This window comes from Parasteatoda tepidariorum, chromosome 7, assembly GCF_043381705.1.
Source record: "Parasteatoda tepidariorum isolate YZ-2023 chromosome 7, CAS_Ptep_4.0, whole genome shotgun sequence".
NCBI classification, from domain to species: Eukaryota; Metazoa; Arthropoda; class Arachnida; order Araneae; family Theridiidae; genus Parasteatoda; species Parasteatoda tepidariorum.
Window position 1 is genome coordinate 14,784,652 of NC_092210.1, and position 26,202 is coordinate 14,810,853.

The 26,202-nt window shown below is 31.9% G+C and overlaps 1 protein-coding gene and 1 long non-coding RNA gene across 2 annotated transcripts in view; both read right to left on the reverse strand.

The window, feature by feature from the left end:
- Positions 1-14: 14 nt before the first annotated feature.
- Positions 15-11,677, reverse strand: LOC139425988 (uncharacterized). The gene is made up of 3 exons (XR_011637202.1): positions 11,395-11,677; positions 10,192-10,492; positions 15-255 (listed from the first exon to the last, which is right to left on the reverse strand). It is a non-coding gene; the product is annotated as an uncharacterized lncRNA (long non-coding RNA).
- Positions 11,678-14,294: 2,617 nt separating this feature from the next.
- LOC107449332 (SEC14-like protein 2) overlaps positions 14,295-26,202 on the reverse strand; it is a 29,031-nt gene continuing 17,123 nt past the window's right edge. The window contains exons 7-13 of the mRNA XM_071183481.1: positions 25,616-25,710; positions 23,719-23,770; positions 23,575-23,601; positions 21,029-21,109; positions 18,831-18,917; positions 16,325-16,431; positions 14,295-14,447 (exon numbers count right to left, since the gene is read on the reverse strand). Coding sequence (XP_071039582.1) covers positions 14,295-14,447; positions 16,325-16,431; positions 18,831-18,917; positions 21,029-21,109; positions 23,575-23,601; positions 23,719-23,770; positions 25,616-25,710 — 602 coding nt within the window. The remainder of the gene's footprint in view (positions 14,448-16,324; positions 16,432-18,830; positions 18,918-21,028; positions 21,110-23,574; positions 23,602-23,718; positions 23,771-25,615; positions 25,711-26,202) is intronic.

Sequence of the window (26,202 nt, forward strand, 5' to 3'; positions counted from 1 at the left end):
AAAGATACTCAGACTGAAGAATTCACAACATTTATTTTTACAAAAAATATTGAATACACAATATTGAATAAAAATATTAAATTCATAAACATTGAATACATAATTATTTTATACAGAGAGATATCTGTACAAATTGGAGAGAAAAAACAATCTAATTAAGGTTTGAACTCTCTTCATTAGGCTTTATCAAACGTATTCTGTAGTAGATTTCCTTTGAATGGAAACAACTGAACGAATTATCAAAAACAACAATATCTGAAAAGAAAAGGAATTGTTTACTGTAGTTGACAACTTAATTGCAAATTTAAGGCAGGATCATATTTCAAACTTTAAAACATCTTATCGATCACAAATTTACGCTGATTTTAGATGTCTTGTCAGAATAATCAGATTTGGAATGCGTGTTCTTAGAAAAATATTGGCACTTACCGCTTACTTTACGGATAAATAGCTAAAGATTAACAACTTAAAAAAAATACAAATACTGACTCATGAAGAGAGATATTATAGCTTCGATTCTATGATGACGAATCTTCATCCAATATTCAAGCAAAAAATGCAATACATAGATGCAAAAGGAACTACAAACAGACTAGACTAGAAAAAAGGCTTAGTATATTTTAAAGGTAATGTAAAACCTGTTTTAAGAACAATAGCTAAAAAATTGTGATCGCATTATTGCGATCACTAGTTACCCATTGGTCAATTTTTTTCACTGGACAGACGGTCATAATCACCACAACATTTCAAGTCATGGGTTGAAAAAGCTGCATCAACTGTTCTCTTGCCGTCCAAAGGGCTGGAATGGTCTTCAATTCCAGCCAAATATACGTTTGTTAAGACGTCACAAAATTCTTTTCCTTCTTCAGTATTCATATTCATATTAAAATCGTTATAAAGACAGTAATTATGAATAAGTTAATCGTAAATAGGACACAAAAATTATTATGTGTTATAAAGACAGTAATTATGAATAAGTTAATCGTAAATAGGACACAAAAATTATTATGTAAAAACATTAAAAATACACGCTCTGGTAAAAAGAAATAAACTCACCAACCTAATGCGTAACAAAATTAAAAGTGAAAAAAAAAAAGAGTTCTAAAACAGCAGCTGTCACCATAGCAACTCATGCAATGACGACGCATGCGCACTGAACACAATTGAAAGCGAAAAAGCTTCTTCAGTTTCAACACAGAATCAGAACTATAGTATGGTTGTTTATGTAGTAATTTTACATTGTTTAGCTTTATTCATATATAGTACAAAGTTAACCTTGTTTTTAACTTCATTAGCAAGGTTAATCATAATTTTATTTCTCTCATTTTAAAAGTGACACCGCCAGTGTTATTTTTTTTTACGTTGCATTCTGTTTTGCTGCACAAAAATTATGAGACATGAAATTAGAAAAGTGAGTAGACAAACGATTTGGGAGTATAATATGACATAAAACTATAATGATGCTAATGTTGAAGATGGAGCAAAAATAGCCGCTTTGCAACTTACAGGAAAGAATGAAATAAGTTAAATTTTGACATGCGGAAAAAGCCATTTTTATTTATGAACAAAATGAGTTATTTCCCCCGCAAATATGATTTAGTCTAAAGCAGTGGTCGTAAAAACTACATATTCCTTGTAGTTAACTACCTTATTACAAATGTAGTTAAATACAACTACTTTTTTTTAAATGTAACGACTGCTAAATACTTCACTACTTTTAGAAAACAAAACTTAAATGGAAAACTTAATTTTCACCATTATTCAAAATGATTTTGAATTTAAAAAAAATTGGCTTGGTTAAATAGGAGGAGTTATTACGAAGTTTTATGTCATGTTTTCATAAAATAGTCTCTTATTCTTAAGCAGTTTTTATGAATTTGTTCTTTTAACCTTCAAACTCTATGCTTTTCTCGACACTGAATATTAAATTTAAGATATGCTAGGAAATTATCAAATATTTGTGATTTAAGTGATCAATGCTTTTCTATACCTTCCAAGAAAGGGCGAAAAACAAATAAAGGACCATCCTGAATAACTTTTGATCTAATGATTGGATATTCACGTTCTAGGACTCAATGGTTTGAGGGAGGGATCTCAAATATGCTAATTAATTAATCCAGACGATATTTTAAGTTACGTAATCCGATACAAAAACGTACTTCATAGTTTCTGTGAAATCAAATTTTAAAAAAGTCAGATATTTAAAATTCGATTTCTCAGAAATAATTCGACCGATTTCGCACTGATTTTCCGGAGCAACAGATGTAGATCTTATTTACGCTCGGCCACAGACACATTCTTATTGCGTGAGTTGACGTCAAATTCGAAAAACTTTTTGCGTTTGAACTTTGTTTCTTTACTCAAACGCTAAGAAAAGGTTTGCAAGGAATAGCCACAAAATACTATTTTTTTGTATTGTATTACTTACGCACTGCAGTACAAACGACGGAAAAAAGTAGCAACTACATTAGCTCCGCTACATGTAGCGCGCTACTTCCGACCACTGGTCATAAGTCATTGCGCCAAGCGTTATGTTTCCCCGAGCGTAATTTTTTTGCGATTAACATTCGTTAATGTGCAATTCAACACATTAACAAACATATTATCAAAACATATTAACAACCGTTTATGTCTTGTTAAGATGTAAATCATAATTTTCGCTACGATTAACATATTAACAAAATGTGCTTACGTAAAATTAAAATTATATATTTCATCAACAAGACGATCTTTATTTTCTTAAAAGATATCGCTTTAATCATAGATGTAAAGCATAATTTTCGTTAATCAATCATAGATAAAGATCGTCTTGTTGATGAAATATATAATTTAAATTTTACGTAAGCATATTAACAAAATATGCTTACGTAAAATTTAAATTATATATTTCATCAACAAGTCGATCTTTATTTTCTTAAAAGATATCGCTTTAATCATAGATGTAAAGCATAATTTTCTTTAAGATTAACATATTAACAAAATATGCTTACGTAAAATTAAAATTATATATTTCATTAACAAGACTATGTTTAATTTCTGGAAAAACAATATTTCTTTTAAATAATAAAAAAAAATTATAATAATAATGAATGTGAATCAATAAAGTGGATTTGCAGGCACTCAAGTAAAAGAATCCTCTCGAAACCTTTGCATAAATTTTAATAGTTTTGTTAAAGAAATGTAAGAGTAAATGCAAGGGGAGAAATGTTCATAAAAACACGCATGAAGTTATAGATAAGGAAATGCACAAGATTGAAATAGTTTTATTTAAGATTATTGTCAGTAAGTTTTTCCTTAATTTTGTGGTTTATGAAATTTAGAATGAAGTCATATTTGATAGAGTCAAGAGGTGAAGCTTTTATTAAGGTTCCAATATTTTTCTTAGAAAGTAATGGTTTTTTAACGGAAATATACAGCTTTAATAAAAGAAATGTAAAGGAAAGTATAAAAGTTTAAATCAGCAATAATTAAAAATTCTTTTTAACAAATAATACATTAACTTTTACGCCATTTTATTTGTCTATAATAATTTCCTTTGGTATGGTAATATAGTATACTACGATATTACATCTAGCCTAGTTTGAAAGTTATAGGTTAATATTACGGTGATATTTGGGACCATTTATATATACAGTAAAGTGAGAAACAATTTCCGATTTTTAAATTTTTCATTATATTACACACTTATAAATATATATATATACGTATTTACATATTATGCCACATTGTGATCCCCCTAATTTTTTTATAATTATTTTCGTTGGCATGGTAATAAAGTATGTTATGTTACATGGCCGAGTATGAATACGCTCTTCACAACTGAAGTATAAAGGGAGATAGCGAAAAAATATTTTTCAGTTCCGAATTTCTATTTTACTGTCATAAGTCATAATAAGATAAACAAACTACACTGGTGGACAAAATTAAGAGATGGAAAGCATTTTCGCACATTCATTCGCACATGCAAGATACCCGCACACCGCTCCATGTGTTTGACAATGGTTCCGTGAATGCCCAGAGGTACAGGCAGGAGGTCCTAGAGCCCTATGTGCGTCTTTTCAGGGGCGCTGTTGGCCCTGAGTTCATTTTTATGGACGACAATGCGCGACCACATAGGGCTCTCATGGTTGATGAGTATCTGGAAAGCGAGGATATTCAACGAATGGATTGGCCAGCCAAATCCCCTGACCTGAATCCTATTGAACATGCTTGGGATGCTCTTGGGAGAGCTATTGCGATGCGCCAACCTCCCCCCAGAACCATTCTGGAGTTAAAAATTGCTCTGGTGGAAGAATGGGAGGGTCTTCCACAAGTCCTCCTTAACTCCCTTATTAACAGCATGCATACTCGTTGTGCATGCTGTCTGTCTGTCAGGGGTGACCATACACCATACTAGAGGCAACACACACTGTACAAGCCTCACTTTTATTGTCATCTTTTATCCTTAAGTTCAGACTACATTGGATTTATTGGCAATAGGTCTTGCCAGTGAATGGCACTTTCATTTTTGTTTTGCATACGTTATTATCATGGAATAAGCTATATCCATACCAAATTTTATTTATTTATATTCAGTATTTTTTGAGATATTTGGGAAAATATCTTCCATCTCTTAATTTTGTCCACCAGTGTATGAATTATACTGCCAGAGATCTAATAATTTTAGGTCCACATACGTGGACTTCAGGCTTTAACAGAGTAAAATTATAAAAATATTTGAAATGTTAAACTGCAACAAAAGTAAGAAAGATCATGCATAACGTTGTATTATGGTCTATTTAAATACAATGATGAAAAGATATAAAAATGTTTTTAAAAAAAATTTAAAAAAAGTTTTCTTACAATGAGATGAAATACTAAATGAAAACCGAAGCATTACTACATGGAATCTCAGTTTAAAAGCTAATTTAATTATGCAAATGACGCAAAATAAATAATTATTAAAATGAATCTAACATTAACTTTTTAAAAAAAATAATTAATTCTTCATTGCAAATTTTAAAAAAAGGGAAAATTCACAAGTTAAAATTATTAAATGTATGTATGTGCAGTGCGCCACAAATAAACCGGAACACCCTAAGTTACCTTTGATCTGATAATCGGATTTTTACGTTCCAAGACTCAATAGTGGCTCGAGGGGGTGACCTCAAATATGCTAATTAATGAGTACAGACGGAACTTTAAGTTACGAAATCGGACACAAAAAACTATTTCCCTGAATAAAAATACCTTTTTTCGACAGATTCGGAATTCTGATCGCCAAAATATAAAGGGTAGCTGCAATCTGGGAAATATTGTCCCAATAGTTTGGTTAGAAGAGCGCTCCAAAGTTTGGACACCTTAATGTTAATTTAAATTTGTGCTTATTTCGCTAGATCTCGAACACTTTTTAAGCTAATTGAAACATTTTTACCCACAACTATAAAATTTGTTCATCCAAAAATATTTTTTTATTATTTTATTTAAAAATGGTCGAAACAGTTTTGAATTGTAAGGTATGAATGAAATTTTTTTTACATAATTTTAAAGAATGTTATTTTATATAGCAAAATACAAAATCTGAGCAAAACCGGTCGAATAGTTTCTGAGAAATTGAATTTCAAAGAAGTCATATACTTAAAATTTAATTTCTCAACTATTCGACCGATTCTGTTCAAATTTTACAATTTGCAATATAAAATTACATACTTTAGAAGCTAATTTAAGAGGCTGTTTTTTCGAAGCTAAAAAGCAAAGGTTCACATATGCGGTCCGAGGAAATGAAAGGTTAAATTAAAGTTTAAATTTTCTTACAGAGAAGATTGTATAAAGGGTTTGATAGGCAAGAAACAATAGCCAAGTTGCGCTCGATTTAGTTCGTGAAATACACGAAATTGTTCGTATGCTGAAAGTTTCGTTGAAATAAGGTTGAACTTGTAAAATTGTTACAACTATTCGAACTATTCCGTCATAATATCTTTAAATACAATATGTTTTTTTTTACAACCTGTATCATTGAAGCGCAACAGAAATGAGCAAAATTAAAGGATATCTCAGTTCTTAGAACATTGTAAAGGCAACGCGTGTTATTTGCAAAAAGTATTTTTATCTTATTATTAGTTATTACGGATAAGTATTTAAAAACTTTATGATTAGAATGTTCCTATTATCGAATCTTTTTATCTATTTGTGTATGTAAATATTTTCGTAACACTAAATTATCAACAAGAAAAAAAATACTTGGGCAGAATTTTAGCTACGTTAGTTACATAAACTTACATAATTTTACGTAAATTGTTAATTTTTTTAATATACAGTAATAAAATATGCAATAAAAAATTAGCGACATTTTTCTGCTGTTTAAATTAAGATTAAATTATTAATTTTGAAATTAAAACTTATTAACACGCCGACTGGAAATTAAATAAATCTTAAAAAAGAATGTAGCTTTCTCCCAGAATTTCCTAAAGAAAAAAAATTCAAAAAGCGTAATTTTCTTTCCAAAATTCATAGGAATTTTTGAAATTCCAGCAGAAGAGCTTCCGGCACAAAGCCTTTAAAAAAACTGTAAAAGGTTTAAGCGTTTTGACTCAAAATTTCGTATTTTTCATCCTAAAAATCAAAAGGAATTTTCCTTCATCTTTTCTAAAACTTAACAAAGACTTTACTTTTTCTTAATAAAAATTGCTAAGGATTTTGAGTTTTTTTTCCTCCAGGTTTTGGGCTGATTTTCTAGTTTGGCGGAGCGAGCAGTAGACGAAGCCTCCCAATATTCAAAACTGATTAAATTTTTAAAACTGTTCTTCGAAAGCTCCGTAATATGAAATGGTACTTTTTTGCGAATAATATGCTATTTTTATAACTGCTGTGATGATTTGCAACTGTTACTTATGACTGTTAGATTAAGTTTAGCCTAACTATAACCAGCATTGTCTAACGCTTATTTTGAAAATGGCTCAAAACGTCCGCAGCTCTGTGAAACTTAAAAGCGTTTGTAGTCTCATTTTTTAATATTTAAAAACTTTCTCAAATGCTGCATTACCTGAACTCATAAAAATTTGCAAAAACTGAGAATAAGGCAGTAATTTTGAAAATTTTCATCTAGGTGGAATAATGTCACCAAATTGCCGATTTTTAAAAAAGTTTAATAACCTTTTGAAATATTTTAGTTATTTGTCTGTTCTAAAGCCGAGATAATTCTTCACGGCAAGATTTTTATATATAGTTTAAAATCATCACTTTGTTTCTAGTGTAAGGATCTTGAATTATGGCTTTTTTATATTCCTTGGCGACAGAGCTTCGAAAAACAGCGTTAAGTAAAATTTATTGTAGTATAAAACCTTGTTATAAGCCATCTTTTGCTTGTTATTATTTTACTTCTTACTAGGAACTGCAGCGTTCGCCTTCCAATGAGGTGAACCGGGTTCGAATCCCAGCGATGGCTGGTCAATATGAATTTCGCATCCAGCTTGCACCGATCACAGTGCTGACGTGAAATAACCTCAGTGGTAGACGGATCATGGGTAGGGCTGCCAATTTGTCGCGGGAAAAAAAGACCACAAATTCGCGGAAAAATCGTGGGAAATTTTGAAAATTACACAAATTCTAAACATTAAAAAAAATATTATATAAATGATGCAAAAGACAGAAATTGCGNCGACCACAGTGCTGACGTGAAATATCCTCAGTGGTAGACGGATCATGGGCTAGAGTCCCCTTGCCATCAGGCTAACCTTGGGAGGCTCTCGTGGTCTTCCTCTCCATGTAACGCAAATGCAGGTTAGTTCCATCAAAAAGTCCTCCACGACGGCAAATTTCTCCCAATACTTGATACAGGAGTTCCCTTGTCTTGATTGGGTTCAAAATTACAAGGTTACGAAGTTGAACATTAATAGTTGTAAACCGAAAATTTGGGTCGACTGTTTAACGACGGTTATAAAATCATGTCACGCTTTTATTTATTATTTTTTTATAATAGCTATTCTAAGGGGGGATTATGATTATATAATAAAACATTAGTTCTCAAGCATACATTTACTTATTATCCATCTGAAATGTACAAATGAATAGGAATATTGATTTATACTTCAACATTAATGTAAGTGCTATATTCAAAGTAAGTATGCGTCTGTCAGTTTTAATTTCTGAAAGCCGTATAGTGGAGTGGCAAAAAGTGTTATCTGATTAAACAATTAAAAATTGACATTAACACACTGCAATTTATTCAGTGTGACGTTTGAGTAACTGAGTATGACAAGGTCATTTAGCGACAAAAAAAACGTTACTTGTCAACCGAACCAATAGAAGTAAATATGGTGCCGTAGCCTTTAAAATGCTTAAAGTTACCCTTTGCTGCGAAAAAAAACATGAATTACAATTACAAATAAAATGAAAAGAGCATAATATTTGCTGAAAAGCAAAATTCGTCAGTAATAAAGAGCATTATATGACGACAATCTTAAGAACGTCGATAATTTCTTCACTTACAGGTTATACAAAACAGTAACTTCTTACGTGACTCGCAAGTACTCACGTGATATATGATTGTTTCTTAAAATAATTCTTAAGACGCTATCTATCTACAGGGATTACAAAAACATTTTAAATATTTAAATATTCGAAACTAGTACACTTGTTAAAATAAATGATGGACCAATTTAAAGAAAAGTATTTCAATCTATTTTTTCAATTACAAAAGTTTAATGAACATGTGTAACCCTTTCGTGTGTGTTACACAACCAACATCTATTATACAATTAAGTTGTACCAAGAAAATGGATTCGTTTAGATTGGAGATGAGTAAACCAGGCTTCATAATTTTATTAGCTGAAACTTCCAGATAATGGAACGATTCACAGCACTCAGATTTAATAAATACTACGTAAATAACAGATTAATATAACAAAACAGAGGCTTCAAAATCAGATGAGAGGATGACCTAATTCAGGTCGGAACACGACTGCAATCACTGGTATAATTCGAATTCGTTCACAAGGAGATGGCACTTGGCTCCGCCTTCATCACGTGGTATCCGACGATACTATTAAGCTATTTTGGAGGGAAGATTTGAACAATCCTAAATAAGGTTGCTATTTGGCGATTGTATGACAAAAATATTTATTTCGCACTCTTTATGTGCATTTTTTAACATAAAATACTTCATGAATTTGACGATATTTCGCTCTTTCGAGTGAATAATTTGTCCTTTGTTGAGATATTTTGCTACAATATATCTAATTAGCTAGAGTAACGAAAGGTATAATAGCAGATGATAAAACGAAGTAAGTGACTGGAAAAGAATTTTCAGTTTGCGCTTGGCGCGCATTAAGGGTTGTCTCAATTTCAAGCGCGGAGACGTTTCTCCTCTTACTCCTGATCTGAAATGAACTCTTCGTCCGAGGAGGTGGTGCCAAGTGCCAACTCTTGGTGAACGAACTATAAACTATTACTCTCATGCGACAAGACACACAGCTGAAATAGAGCCATGTCAGAAAAAATGTCGCCATCCAGAGCCTTTTCGATAAATATAATAGACGTTATTTTCTCTTAAAATTATATTAGAATTACTTGATTTTTTTTAATTTTTCGTACTAGACTGATTATTAGGGTTCGTCTGAGCCGAACATGTTTAGCCAAGCAAAGAAAAAATATTCAAACAAAATTTGCGAAATTACGTTCATTACATTTTGTCGTTTCACACTGCTCATGATTCCAAACCATTCGCAGATGATTTTTCAAAATTCTCGCAATATTTATGGATACCACTCATAAGAAAAGAAAACTTTTGGTCTAAAGTTCATGAAACTTGATATACTTGTGATTAAGGTTAAACCACTGTCAATTTCGCATTCCAATGATTTGAAAGCTAATGTGTGAGTTAGCGCACACACGCAAAACTAAAAGGATGGGCTTTCGTTGGCGGAAAAGACTTACAATTTCTTTTAATTTTGCTTATTTCTTATAGTTATAAGTATTTAAAATCTTGTCATTCGTTTCTGTTAATTCTAATCTTTGTAAGAAATATTTTTTTACTCTGTTAAATATTTCAATGATATTGATGACCAAAATTTGCTTGAAAAAAATTTTCTAAAATTCAATTTGCAATCAAATATTTTCTTCAAAAAATTCTTTGAAATGTAAAAAAAATACAATAATAATGGAAAAACAATCAATCACAATCATAAAACAATTGATCGAAACTTTTGTGCTTACATGTTCCTGTTTTAATGCACTTGTAAATGCCTGTTTCAAGAGTAGCTTCAAATCTTTGTAGTTCAATTAGTTCTTCTATTTCCATGCATGAGTTTGATTCGTTTTTAAAGAAGAGACCAAAACCTATACTCCTGCTAGCTGTTTCAAATTCCCACTCAATAAACGTATTTGGTTCGTGAACTAAAAGCATCACTTCAGAGAAAGATGATCTGGTCACATTTAGTTTTCTTACTCCCTTTTCGTTTATTAATGATCTTTGCTTTAAATACAGTTCTTCAGGAATTTTCTTTCCGTGTCTAATCTAAAAAAAAATAACCAGTTGTTATTGCATCTTTCATCAAATTGAAACATAAAACTAGATTAGATATACGGAATATAAAAGATACAATATAGAGGATTGACCTTCCAGCTTTCCAAATTATAAATTACAGCAAAAGTTAAAGCCTCTCTGATATTTGGCAATTTGAAAAAAAATGCCTTATGTACAGTTTCTGGCCAAATTATTAGACACACTATATGATTCCATGTAAAATCTTAATTATCAGGTGATACTGTGCAGCTTTATTGTTTTCACGTGACTGAAACCGGTTTGCACTTGTTTACTTTCTTGTATCAATTGGTTAAATAAGACGATATATTATATAAATATAGAATGTCTATTATATAAGGTATTATATTAGTATATTATAATAATTAAACCAAATTATTAGAAGCACTGTAAGGTCTTAATAATTACATGCTTTGCACGAGTTTAAATGCAATACTTTTATATTTAAACATAAATATAATGGGTTTTTATTCAGGGGATTTTTTATATACTTCCTATTTGCATTTATTTTTAACGTATTGCATTACAATGTTAACCAATTGATACACGAACGTAAACAAGTGCAAACTGGTTACTGCAGCTTAAAAACAATAAAGCTGTATAGTATCATCTGATAATTAAGATTTTACATAGAATCTTATAGCGCGTCTAATAATTTGGAATTGAAATTTGTCGCCAATCCAAAGGTCCCCCGATTCTACAATTTTACCAGCAAGAATAGTATACCTGTTAGATAAGAGGTTAGCACTCAAACTACCAGTAAACTTGTTTTATAAGCAAGTTATGTAAACAAACAAGTAAAATTAGTTACATAAACAATGAAATTGAAATACTGCATAGTAATAATATGTGAAGCAACAAATAGTTTAACTTACAAAACTAGTACACAAAGGGTTACCATCTGGATCGGTCCTAGATCCCCCAAGAAAAGCAGGTAGAACATCTTTGTCAATTTTTTCTAAAAGTTTTTCCTTCCATTCATCTAACAGTAACAATACGAAATTCCATTTTACAAAAAGTGCACATTTAAGAAAGAATAAAACCGGACAAATCTATTTAAAGATAAAGTTAATTTGAAAGACGAATAACATCGATGCAGAAAATGAACTAGTGACTGAAATCTTTACTTATTCACGCGGAAAGCCAAACTTTGAAGCATTGTACATGGTATCATATGCAGGGCCCGACTTAGCCTAATTGGGGCCCGGGGCAAAACTTCTTTGGGGGCCTCCCTCTGCTTCACTATTTCAATAATGAAGAATTGAACTTTATGGAGGTATTTAAATTTTTCACCTCGTTGTACATATATAACAAGAGAATTGACTAGAACCTGAAATAGCTATAAAGTCCACTCCTCCCCTCTTTGTCATCCAGTTACGAAAAATTTATATCCTTGCTGACATTAAGGCAGAATTCAGCTAATTTTCGCAATTACTATGGCTCATTTAAGTCAACCAGAAGCCTGTATATTTGTAGACGTAGACATATCGCATTTTGCGATTTATAAAAATACAGGCTTTTCATTGGACAAATTTTTGTCCATCATAATTGCGAAAATGTAGCTGAATTCCGCACTAGAGAGCCATAGATTTAAATATAGACTTTTTCTGTTCCTACGATAGATTAATAAAGAAGCTAACAGAAAACTGACAGATTTTATACTGATACACAGTACTGATATTTTGTTTAAAAAAAAGTTTATTAAAGAAGGAAACCTAAATTAAAGTTTGTATTCGATTTTGGGGCACCCTCTGATGTGGGCCCCATGGCAACTGCCCCGTATGCCCCTGCCTTTCGTCAGGCTCTGATTACATGTAGAAACTAGTGTAATTATTTGCACCTCCGAGCATTCAGTTTTGATACCTTTCAAGATTTTCTTTGATACATTATTTTCATTTAAGTGTGCATTTTCCACACATAATCTTTGTTAGGCTTAACAAAAGCCAAAAAATTGCATGAGACCGGATTAACTTTAGACCGGATAAAGGTATGTGCAACAGATCCTGCACAACAGTTGGCAGCAATATGATTTCCTGTAGACTATATCCCTCACAATATGTAAAAAAAATTTATGCTCATAGAAAATCAGCTCCTTTTTTTTTAAACGTTTCCCTAAACTATTTAGCATGACATTTATGATTGGCTTATGAAAGCTGTCTAAAAAAATGAGTTTTAATTGCACGAATATTCAACTTTTTTCAACTAATTAAAAGAAACAACTCAATTTTTTTTTAATTGTCCAAGATTTCATCATACGGTGGTGCCTTGTACTATATTGTACCAATGACAATTTTTCTTATTTTAGGAAACATTCTTTTTTGAAGAGTATAAGGGAATTGATATACCAAAAATAATGTATTATAAAAAATGTATAATATATTTCACATAAAACCTTCTAAGCTATTTGAATTATTACTTTCGCCATAAAAAATTTAAATTCGTGAGTTTTTTTTTCTTGTTTCGCATATAAGATCAGGTTATTTGAGTAATTAAGAAATTGCTTGTGAAAGGAAGTTTTAATTTTTACATTTTTGTCCTCAAACAACTTAAGCTTACAAGTAGAAGGTATTGATCTCTTGACAGTTGAAAAAAAAAATGCAAAACCACACGTAATTAAAGATGAAAAAAAGATGGTAAATCAAAACTACAGCAGATGGTTCTTCCATAGAGTGAGGGAAAATGTAAGTAGTGAATATTCAATTAACTATTATACTATACTATCTGTACCCTGCGCGCGTTGCAACGCTTCCAATTTGAATTTGAATTTATGTATCTGGGTGTTTAAATGAGATTTGTGATTATGATTTGAAATGAGAATTTTATTTAAAGGTGAAAAAATCCGTGATAGTCAAAGCAGTTAATTCTCTAGGATACCGTTAGTGCATTTTCAAACAGACATGTATGGTGAAGCACACGGACCATAAAACATATTTTGAATGATGGTCACAAATAAGACTGGATCAATGGCGACATCAGGTATTTCTGCTCATATGATCTGATCAGTTTGGCATGGTGTGATTTTTTCAATAAGCCAAATCAGAATGTGTGCATGTGGCAATCCTCTTTTTTGCCATTCAATAGAGTACATCCAACACCGTGTGTCTCCAAAAACATGGCACTTCACAATGAAATCAAGTAAAGATTTTAATTTTTGTTTGAACACACGTGCGGTAATATCATGACGATCCGATGATGATTGTCCTATTAACAAAAGCTCTTTAATTTCAACTCAAGCAGGATTGCATGTAAATGTAATAAATAAATCTGGGAGTCCATATGCGCGAACATATGTCATGGCATCCTGTGAATATTCATACATGTGTCTTGGACTCCCTGTAAATGTAGCCGGCAGTATAATCATTTTCCCCATATCATTTGGATTAACGTTACCATCATTAATTATTGCATCCCGTGAATGAATGTATTCTTCTGAACGTAATTTGGTTTGATTTAATTTAATATGCAGTAGACGTTCGGTTTCAATTTTCGCATACATATCGACAATGTATTCATGAAAAAATTGTCGACATTTTGAGATGTGATTATCAGCGTTTTGGCGAAACATTAATCTATATGCATAAAAATTCATGGCACTAACTTTCTTATTGGTTTTCTCGCCTGTTTGTGGATTTCTCAATTTTATGTTAAAATGGTATCCATCCTCTCCTTGCCAAAATAAAATAGGATAGTGCAATGTATCATAGGATCGATGTGTTTCTGAAACTCTTTGAACGTCACCATTTCTGCGATAAAGAGCTATATCGCGGGAGGTAAATTAATCGCCAACAACACCAATAGCCACCTCGTCCAATGTTGGTGCATTGTATTTTCCTTTGTGGTGGCCTGCATGTGTTTTGTCAGCTCTAATAACAACTTTGTAGTTATCGGAAGGCATTTTGTCAAGGGCAGTTCTGAACAGTCTAATTAACTGATTATGTTGATTGAAAAAATTTTGTAATGCGGTAACAATTTCTCGCTTAGTGCCATTGTTTAACTGACAACGTTGATTGACTTGATCAATTGCGTTACCCATAAAATAAATCTGTAGAAATTTATGATCTGCGCCAGGCAATGGAAGAAGTGATCCTGCACGATGATAAATTTAGCCTTGCACTTTGAATGTTGGCATGCAATTCTCGTTCACGATACGTGTAGCACCGAATGAAGTCATTTGGAAACACGAATTGTAACTGCGTATATTCGCCAAAAAATGTTTCGGTTGACTTGTTTGACCTGATAAGAGCGTTGAAAATGGCTCGGCTGGCGACGTTAAATCTGGTAGTTTCACTTTGCCTCCAGAACAGAAAATTCCAGCTGTTTCATTCTTAAATTTCAGAGCATTGCAAAACGTACATAATTGATCCATTTTTCCGATGATGACGCTTGGGTGAAGACTATACTTGGTTGTCGGATCATAGTGAAATGCGCTGAGATTCAAATCAGAGTATTGTCAGCGTCTGAATAGCTAAGTGCGTTCTCGATCGGCTTTCATTCTTGCTTCCCGTTGCTCGGATGTCTTCGACGAACCGCAGTGCGTAGTTGTTTTGTTATCAGTCTTCTTTCCTGTTGCTCAGACGTTTCTAAGGAACAGGCTAAAGCATTGTGTTCTCGATTAGTTTCAAGTCTTTTTTCCCGTTGCTCCAATTTTTCTGAAACACGGGTAGTTCTCTTTTTGCGCGCTTGAGATGTCGATCGACTAAGAGCGATTCGTTTAGGTGGCATATTTTTTCAAATATTCTCTCTCACAAACAAAAAGAAATGACTGTGGTCGCAAATTTGCTAAACCGAAAATTCACGTATATATTTTAAATAATAAAAAGAGCAATAAAAATGAAACAAATAAGAAATATAAAAATTATAAAATTTGAAACAAAAATCTTTTTTTTTCAAATGAAAGAAATAAAATGAATGAATTCGAATAATAAGCAATCTAACAGTTTTCAAATGACAACTGTCTCAGCAATGAAATCTTCAAAAACTATATTTATTTGTGCTAACCTATAATTGGGTATACTATAGACTACGTCACAGGTCGTGTTATTCCTACTAAATTTAACTACCTAGTATAAAGCATTTTCTGCGAGCCTGACTTCTAGCAACAAATAAACATGAAACGAAGTGTTTTGTTATTCGCGATCGCAACGAACTATAGGGGGCGTTGTTGTATGTGACGGATACCTGCGATTTCCATATGAACAGTGATTCAGTTACTCTAGAGACGTCTTTAATGTAGCACGTAGCATTGCAACGTTCCTTTATTATGGCTAATTAAATTTAAAAAAGAAAAATATTTGGTATTATTTCTTATGCAAACGAAAACAAAATGGTATCTCTTTTCATTAGAGAAGGAATATCCAAAACATATCGGAAAAATATTTGTACATTAACAGAAAAAAAATATGTATATTCTTATAAGAGTTAAAACCTAATGCCCGAGAAATAGTTTTACTAAATTTAATGATATAACATAAAAGGCCTGTTTAAACTTCACATTCCATAGTTTTAAGAATGATATTGCTTCAAAAATTAAAATAAACAAAAAGTATACATAAGCCTCATAATTTTATGAAATTTAATTTTGTAAAAAAAGTTTTTTGACCACAATTTTTATCAAAAAATTTCAAGTTTGAATAAAAAACATTATTTAGAAACTAAGAAACGTAAAATAAAGAATGCTGACGAAACAAAAACAAANTTGTTTTATAAGCAAGTTATGTAAACAAACAAGTAAAATTAGTTACATAAACAATGAAATTGAAATACTGCATAGTAATAATATGTGAAGCAACAAATAGTTTAACTTACAAAACTAGTACACAAAGGGTTACCATCTGGATCGGTCCTAGATCCCCCAAGAAAAGCAGGTAGAACATCTTTGTCAATTTTTTCTAAAAGTTTTTCCTTCCATTCATCTAACAGTAACAATACGAAATTCCATTTTACAAAAAGTGCACATTTAAGAAAGAATAAATAGGACAAATCTGTTTAAAGATAAAGTTAATTTAAAAGACGAATTACATCGATGCAGAAAATGAATTAGTGACTCAAATCTTTACTTATTCACGAGGAAAGCCCAACTTTGAAGTATTGTTCTAGTATCATATGAAGGGCCCGACTTAGCCTAATTGGGGCTGGGGGCGAAAACTTCTTTGGGGGCCTTCCTCTGCTTCTCTACTTCAGTAATGAAGAATTGAACTTTATTGAGGTATTTAAATTTTTCACCTCATTATACATATATAACAAGAAAATTGACTAGAACACAAAATAGCTATAAAGTCCACCCCCCTCCAATGGTCAGACGAAATATCGTTCTGTCCATTTTATTGATTTTCTGACAATTCTTTGTCCATCATGCCGAATGTAGTTTTCTGATTGTTAACTTTGTCATCTAGCTGCAAAAAATTCATATCCTTGCTGACATTAAGGCAGAATTCAGCTAAATGTTCGCAATTATACAATGGCTCAATTAAGTCAATCAGAAGCCTATATTTTTGTAGACATATCGCATCTTACGATTAGTAAAAATACAGGATTTTGATTGGACAAATTTTTGTCCATCGTAATTGCGAAAATGTTGCTGAATTCCGCACTAGAGCGCCATGGATTTAGGAAACATAGATTTTTTTGTGTTCCTTAAATAGATTAATGAAGAGTCTAACATAAAACTGACAGATTTTACACTGTACTGATATTTTGATTTAAAAAAGTTTATTAAAGAAGGAAACCTAAATTAAAGTTTGCATTCGATTTTGGGGCACCCTCTGATGTGGGCCCCATGGCAACTGCCCCGTATGCCCCTGCCTTTGTCAGGCTCTGATTATATGTAGAAATTAGTGTAATTATTTGCACCACCGAGTATAAAAATTTGGCATTCAGTTTTGATACCTTTCAATATTTCCTTTGATACCTAATTTTTATTTTTAAGTGTGCATTTTCCACACATAATCTCTGTTAGGCTTAACAAAAGCCAAAAAATTGCATGAGACCGGATTAAGGTATGTGCAACAGATCCTACACAACAGTTGGCAGTAATATAATTTCCTGTGGACTATGTCCCTCACAATATGTAAAACATTTTATGCTCATAGTAAATCCGCATTTTTTTAAACGTTCCCCTAAACTATTCTTTAGTATGACATTTATGATTGGCTTATGAAAGTTGTCTAAATAAATGAGTTTTAATGGCACGAATATTCAGCATCACTCAACTAATAAGGAGAAACAACTCAAATTTTTTTAATTGTCCAAGATTACATCATATGGTGGTGCCTTGTACTATATTGTATACCAATGACATTTTTTCTTATTTTAAGAAATATTCCATTTTGAAGAGCATAAGGGAATCGATGTACCAAAAATAATGTATTATAAAAAATGTAAAATATATTTCACATAAAACCTTCTAAGCTATTTGAATTATTACTTTCGACATAAAAATTTAAATTCGAGAGTTTTCTTTTTTCATGTTTCTCATATAATGTCAGGTTATTTGAGTAATTAAGAAAATGTTTGTGAAAGAAAGTTTTAATTTTTAATTTTTTTTTCCTCGAACAACTTAAATTTACAAATAGATTGATCGTTTGACAGTTGAAAAAAAATAAAATACAAAACTACACGTAATCAAAGATGAAAAAATTTAGAAATTCGTTATTATTAGAAACTTTTTAAAAAAAATAATAAAAAATCTGTTTAGAGAAGATAAATCAAAACTACAGCAGATGGTTCTTCCATAGAGTGAGGAAAAATTTAAGTAGTGAATATTTAATTACATTATACTATGATTTTATATACTATTATTTATTATTTAGCAAAAAGTGTTATTATCCAACTGATAGTTTATAATTTTCAAAATTAAATGTTTTAAAAAAATTTTCAAATTTAGCGATAAAATTCTCCATTCACCAAAACCAGAAGGAAACGTAAAAAGGCTGTAGTTGCCATGGTTTTATTTAACGTTTAGAATAGCTGGGAATGTAGTTGTGTTATAGAAATATGTCCCTAATGCATAGCTGGACGTAGTATAACCCAAATGGCAGCGAGGAAGCCATTTAGTGAGTATGCGGTGTGATGGAATCATGTTGGGCTTTGGTGAATTTTTATACCTGTACCTAGTCACAATGAAAAATGTCTATGATAGCAAAGAATATTTAACGATTCAAATTTAAACAATAGTTAATTATTACATAATTAAATAATTAATTATTAATAATGATGTTAAATAATTAATAATTATTATTTTTGAAAGAATAGTTTCGGACATATAGTGAAATCTCATTTTTAATGTCGAGAAAAAACATTTAAAATCGTTTACCTTTACCAAGAAAGTGAAGCTTTTGAAGGAAGCCATTTGAAAGCACTGTTTTAATGATGGAAAAAGCAATGCTAAAATAAGAAGGGCCTGAGAGAGTGAACAAGAGTATTAAATCTCAGTCATTCGCATAATAAAATACAGACATATATGTAAAAGTTAACCACCTATCTAAGTAGACCACTATAGCAATACACCACAAGTAGTCAACTTACATGAGCTTTATTGTTTTTATACAGTTAAACTTTCTTTCTCATTCCTTTTCCTTCAGTACTTCTCTTTTTGAAAAGTTAAAAACATAGTTTATTTATTATTATTAAATAATGCCATAACTATTACTAAGATCACTAGAGCTACACAATCAATTATTAGCGACGTCCATTATTCATCCTTAAAGATGATTCGAAGATAATACTGGCGCATGCGCACATTTCACCACTTTACCTTGTATTGAAGGACAGATGATAGTGTTAATCCGTATGACGCTATCCAACAATCCAACAATGAGAGCCGTGATGACTCAGATAGAGTGTTCACCTTCCAATGAGGTGAACCGGGTTCGAACCTCAGCGATGGATGGTCAATACGAATTCCGCATCCGACTAGCACTGGCCACAGTGCTGACGTAAAATATCCTCAGGGGTAGATGGATCATGGGTTAGAGTCCCTTTGCCATCAAGCGAATCGTGGGAGGTTTTCCTCGGCTGAAAAGTAACTGCGGGTTAGTTCCTTCAAAAAAGGACTCCAGGAAAGCAAATTCCTTCCGATACCTTATCCAGGAGTTCCCTTGTCTTCTGGAATGGGTTCTTAGTAAACCGAAGAATATTCTGTCGGCTGTTCAACGACGGTTATAAAATAAAATAAAATCCAACAGGGTCGTAATGGCTCAGGGGATAGAGTGTTCGCCTTCCAATGAGATGAACCGAGTTCGTATCGCTGCTGGTCGATACGAATTTCGCATACTGCTTGCGCCGACCAATGCGGACGTAAAATATTCTCAGTGTTTGTCGGATCATGGGTTAGAGTCCCCTTGCCGTCAGACTAACCGTGAAAGCCTAACCTTTTCCTCTCTATGTAGCGCAAATGCCGGTAAGTTCCATAAAAAAAAAAGTCCTCCGCTAAGCGAAATTTCTACCACTTGATCGAGGAGTTCCCTTTTCTTCTGGGTTGCGGTTCCAAATTACAAGGTTACGGAATTGAATATCAGTAGTAGTTGTAAGCCCAAAAAATTGGATCGGCTGTTAAATGACGGTTATATAAGCCAACAAAAAGTGGACGTTTCCGAAACCTCTGGGGACTTCACGTTAATGTGGAATTCAAAATCACTAAGACACTATCAGAAAAAGTGCTGTCAGACCTGACGCCTAGCCTTTAACTCTGAAATAGTATCCCAGTCCAAGCCGCTTTAGATGAAAACTCCATTTACCATACAAATTGATTAGCCTAATTTGACTCTCTAATCTAACTCTCCTAATTTGACCTAATCTGATTTGAACCTAATTTGACTAATTTGATCACCAGTCTATTTCTTGAACACCCGTATCGTCAAAGCAGATCTTGGTGTATGAATAGAGCTGTTAATACATTTGATGGAACAGCGCATTCGAGAATGTTAAGACTGTCATCTCAGGAACTAAGGGACCCAGGCCAAACCGTGAAAACATGCTCCGCTCAATCTCGGTGTCCAGATACTTTTTTCATATAGTGTATCGTATAGCTTCGAAAAGAAAATATCTTTAAAAACTAAAATAAAAAGAAAAGGTCTTTAGAAACTAATAAGACTGCAGAAAATCAATTCCTAATAATAAATCATGACTATTTTATTAAACTTCTCAAACTGACGATTGAATAATTTGTTCCATGGTTTTGTTTCAAAATTTCATCAACCACATGGTTGAATTTTCTAAATAATTTATTTAAAAATTATTTTTTTAGTAAACGAGCATTGTCTATCTAACCGGAAAATTCTTGCAGCCTTACTGTCTTCAGATATGGGAGCAAAAAGAAAACAAACAGCTATGGGAACAAAACGCATTAAATTGAAAAGGGATTTTAGTGCTTCTAATGCTAATCCTAATCAAAATTAGAACTGAATATTTCTCTCTACTTGAAACAGTTAACCACAGTCATAGACTGTGCTCTAGATATCTGGCGTATAATTATTCAGTTAAACAGTATATAAATTAAAATAGCACACTCACCATTTATAAAATAAAATGCTTTTACTCTTTCTGGAAACATGACTTGATATAAGAGAGCCCCTTCGTAATAATATTGAATCGCTTAAAAAAAGAACAAAATGAACGAAATGAACAAAATGTGTAGATTTAACAGGGTATAGTGTGCGAAATAAAAAACGGAACACTTGAATAACTTTTGAGCAAATGATCGAATTCTTACGAACTAACAGCCAATCTCATGGCTTCAAAGGATTGACATAAAATATGCAAATAAAGAATTCAGACTATATTTTAAGTTAAAAAAAAACAGATACAATAATGTAAAATGAATAAACAAGCCAAGTTTTTCATCGGGTTTGAATAACTCATTGGATCTTAAAACAAGAGAAAGCAAACTCCTTCTGAGTAATATAGCCGCTAGGGTTTAGCTGGGAGAATGGTAAAAATTTGAGCTCCTTAATATCATTTTCACTTTTAAAGTATTTTTCCGCATGTCTTTAATAATCACAAACATTTCGAGCGCAATTGTAAAACTTACTCATCTGTAAAACTGTCTCGTTGTTTGCCTGAATAAATTGAGTAATAAAATTGCAAAAAGGCCATATTTTTAAATTTTCATTTCTCAAATTATATATTAGGTCAAGCCTTCAAACCAATAAATGTTGTTTCTTAGTGCATAAGAACTTGATTAGAGCAATAGTCATTTAAGTGTTATATTTATTTCATGCTCACTGTACAATTTATGAAACGATTTATTAATTTTACTTAATTTAGTAGTATGCACATCTGAGGATATTGCCCAAATGGTGTCATCTGAATCTCTCAAGCAACCTAACTCTATCAACTGAACTCATATTTATATAAATGTGATAGAACTAACATACATTGCTTTTACTTGCAAATGGGTTGACTGGAAATATTAAAAAAAGAGTTTTTTTTTGGAAGAAACATTTCTTATGCAGAGTGTTCGTAATCATTATCGTTCCTTGAAGTACCTTGCCAAAAAAAATGGCGTCAATGAACTAGAAATTCCAGTTTGTTGAATACATTTTAGTGGAGTATGAGGGCTCCGGATTATCCACCCCCCCCCCTAAAAAATTCAAGATTGAAAATTAAACGCAATTAGCTGGCCATGACAATTCCTAATTCAAAATCAACGTGTGAGAACAATAGAAGAAAGAAGTCCTAACAGTATCAGCTGAAACTTAAGAATTCGAAGAAACGTTTTTCGTGCAGAGTGTTCCAAATTCCATTCTTAATTCATTAAAAAAAACCTTTCACTCATTAAAAAAACCTTGCCAAAAAACTGCCGTCAACAAATTGGCAAATCCGCTCAGTTGAATACAAATCCGACTCGGGGATGTCTGAGAGATTTTGGACTCTTCCTTCCTCCTCCCCCTAAAAAAATTCTAAGATAGAAAATTAAAGTGCATAACCAAGACAATTTCTATTTCTATTAAACAAAGGAGAAATTATATTCCTATTAGAGCGTATCAAATGAGTGAATATTAAATGTATTAAAATGAAGTTCTCTTTGTTACACTATATTTTCTAAGAAGTTGCCACCTCACTACTTCTCCGACGCAAAATTTAAGTTAGAAGTTACGCAATTCTTAAAACTGTGGAATCGAGTTCTATGACTTCAAATAACTCAATAACATAAATTGATCTCAAGATCGAGATCGTTTTGTGAATAGTGGAAACTCAAAAAGTATTTCTGGGTTTGTAATAGTCACGGTTCAGATAACTTTCACGATAAGTATTAATTTTCCTCGTTCATTATCAGTATCTATCTCGTAACTTCACAACTCATGAGATGAGCGTAATATTTATATTAATAATAAAATGAGGAGTTTGTCTGTCAGTGTGTAACTAATTCTATCTCAGGAACGATTGTTTTTATCATTCTGAAATTTGGACATAAATTTAGCCCCCGACTCAAAAATTATTTCAAAATATTTGTTTGTTCAGTCGAGCTATATGAAAAATTGAATTTTTTTAATTGGCTTGGAACTTACAATTGGGTACTTGTACTTCAAGAAGATCACGGATACCCCCACATGTGACCTACAAAATTTTATTTCTTGCTCAAATTTCAGATATTTTTTCAATTATTTAAAGTGTGTTATAGCATATAACGTTATTGGGATTCTATTTCAGTTTTTTTGATTTTTTACCAAATTTATCTTTGTGGTATGAATAGAGAGTTCTGTACAAATTATATAAAGTTCTATAAGAGAGTTCAATATAGAGTTCTATAAAAATTAAATATTTTTGCAAATTTTCGTTGTTTTCAAACAATTTTATTCTGGTTGTTGTTCTGTTCGTTGTTTTCAGGTATTTGGCAACGAAAGAGTTAAAACTAGTTACAAGAGTTAATCAATGCGTGCGGAAAGATTTTTTACTAAGATTTTGTATTCACGGAAAGTTTTTCATATCATCTAACTCTGATAGAGAATAAAGCATGCTAAAATCATTCAAATTTAATTCTATTGAAGATCGTAATATCAAAAAATAATCATAAAACAACTGAAATGAATATACTTCATAACTAAATAAGAATTTACCTTTCTTATAAGTGACTGAAAATAAACTGAGATTTTCATGATTCATAATCCATGTAAATTGTGTTACAGCTTTTCCCAACCGAAATAAATATACTTCATAACTAAATACGAATTTATCTTTCTTATAAGTTATTGAAAATAAAATGAGATTTTCAAGATTCATAATCCATGTAAATTGTATTACAGGTTTTCCCAACTGAAATTAATATACTTCATAACTAAATACGAGACGATTTTACTTAAAAAATCAAACATTGGAAAAAATTTCAGCATTGGTACCAGCACCAAAATAATCGCCAAGTTTTATAATCAATACATTTTTTGGATATGAACTCCCTAAACCGACAGAATACGTTTTTTGATCCCTGCTACAAACTACCAATATAAATTGGCATGTAAAAGATACTTTTTTTATTATTGGTTGCTCTTTTCGTAAGTTTTACATTAGATTTATCAAAAAACGCTTGAGAAATTCTATTCGCCTTAAGAATGGTTAATTATATATACGTGTAGTAATATTCAACCGTGATAGTAGACATTTACCACAAACATTTTTCATGATTTCAAACTATGTTATTCGAATTGGCAAAATACAGAAATTTGTGGGCAGATTCGATCGAATATTGCCAAATTTTATAAATGATACACATTTAAAATTTGATTTTTTGGAAACAATCCAACTGCTTGAGCTGAAATTTTGTATTTTGTTAATCAAAATGGCACAGTTCAAATGGTGTGTAAATTTGTAAACTTTAAAAGTTTTTTTCTATTTTTATACAATAATTAAAAAAAATTAAAATTGTTTTTAAAATGGAATTATCTTGGGAGAATCGAATTTTGTAATTGTGTGCAAAAAATATTTTCCCCGTGATATGGCTACGCAGAAATTAAAATTAACATTGATAGGTGAACTTTTGCCTGCTCTCCTGCCAAAACTAAACACCAAGTTTTCTGATTTTCGGCTATACCTCATATTCAGGGACTATTTCAGCCGTGGTGGCTTAGGGGACAGCGCTCTCGCCTCTTAATGAGATGATCCGGGTTCGAATGGCTGGTGGGTACGAATTCCGCACTCGGCTATCTCAAACCACAGTGCTTACGTAAAATAATCTCAGTGTAACCATTGCCTCACAGTGCTTACGTAAAAAATCTCTCATTGTTAATTATTAGGACTAAGTTTTCGGATTTGCGGCTATACCTCATATTTGAGTATTGATGGCTTAGGGGATAGAGTACTCGGCTCCTAATGAGATGACCTGGGTTCGAATGGTTAGTCGATACGTATTCTTCTCTCGGCTATCACAAACCACGGTGCCTACGTAATATATCCTCCGTGGTAGACGAATCATGGGATAGAGTCTCCTTGTCGTCAGGCTAACCATGTGAGATTTTCATGGTTTTTCTCTCCGTATAGCACAAATGCAGATAAGTTCCATCAAAAATTCCTCCTTGAAGGCAAATTTCCCCCAATACGTGATCCAAGAGGTCCCGAGTCTTTTGGATTGCGTTCAAAATTACAAGACTAGGGAGTTGAGCATTGGAAGTTGTAAGCTCAAAATTTAATGAGGCTTATGAAATAAAAATATTCCCTTTATTTTGATTGTTAAAACTCAAGATTCTTTGAATAAAATGTATGTTTATTCAGAAAATTAACGTATTTGTGTCTGTTCCTTTAGCTCAATTAATAGTTAGGACTAATTCATTAGCATAATTACGGTTTTCTTTAGGAGCTATTATAATCGGCACTTAGTGTGTATAAATCCGATTATTAAAACAAAAGTTATTAAAGATATCTTTATTTTTGTGATCTGACGAAATATTCTCCAATAATACTGAAAATCACAAAACACATTGTGTATATTAGGGCTTAAAGAGCTGACAATTTCCTAAAGTTTAAAAATCGTATAAATTGTTATTTGCAATATCATTTTTAAGTTTATAAATGAATTTAATTATTTTATAACATCTTTGCACATTTGATTTACAAAAGCTATTAGAGTTTCTAAATTAATTCTACGAATGTCAAATTACAATCACTTACCTTTTTGCTTTGTTCTGTAAGTCGATCAACATCACTTAAGAAGTAATATGCAACATACTGGGCTATTTCCTCAAAAGTGAACATGGAAAAAAGACCTGCATTAATGAGGACACTTTTTGTAAAAAATGTTTATTTTTTGTTAATTTTTATAAAAAAGCGAACATAAAATATTTTATTCTTTTCTTATCGATCAAGTAACGCCAAACTTTTTATTTCAATTCTAATGTAGACTCATTATTTCCCTGTCGCACCTAATCAAAAACAAAAAATCCATTTATAACTCTTTATTATTAACTTCTTTACCACAAATATGTTTCAGTTACATGGTTAAACTAATTCTCACAGTCTTGTTGGCGATTTGTGATCGCCAAAGTATTTTCAAACGTAATATGGATTATGGGGGAGCTGGCTTTATTTTTGGCTATGTTATTTTTCGATAATTCGCCAACCTTGGATCTCTTTCGCCATGCTCCTAACTGTCCGCTGGGAACAAATTCATTCACTTTCAATTTCCAATTTTTGGCTAAAAGGGGTGTCCTTTTGGGCCTCCCAGTTCCAAAAGTTGAATATGAATCTTAACTGAAAAT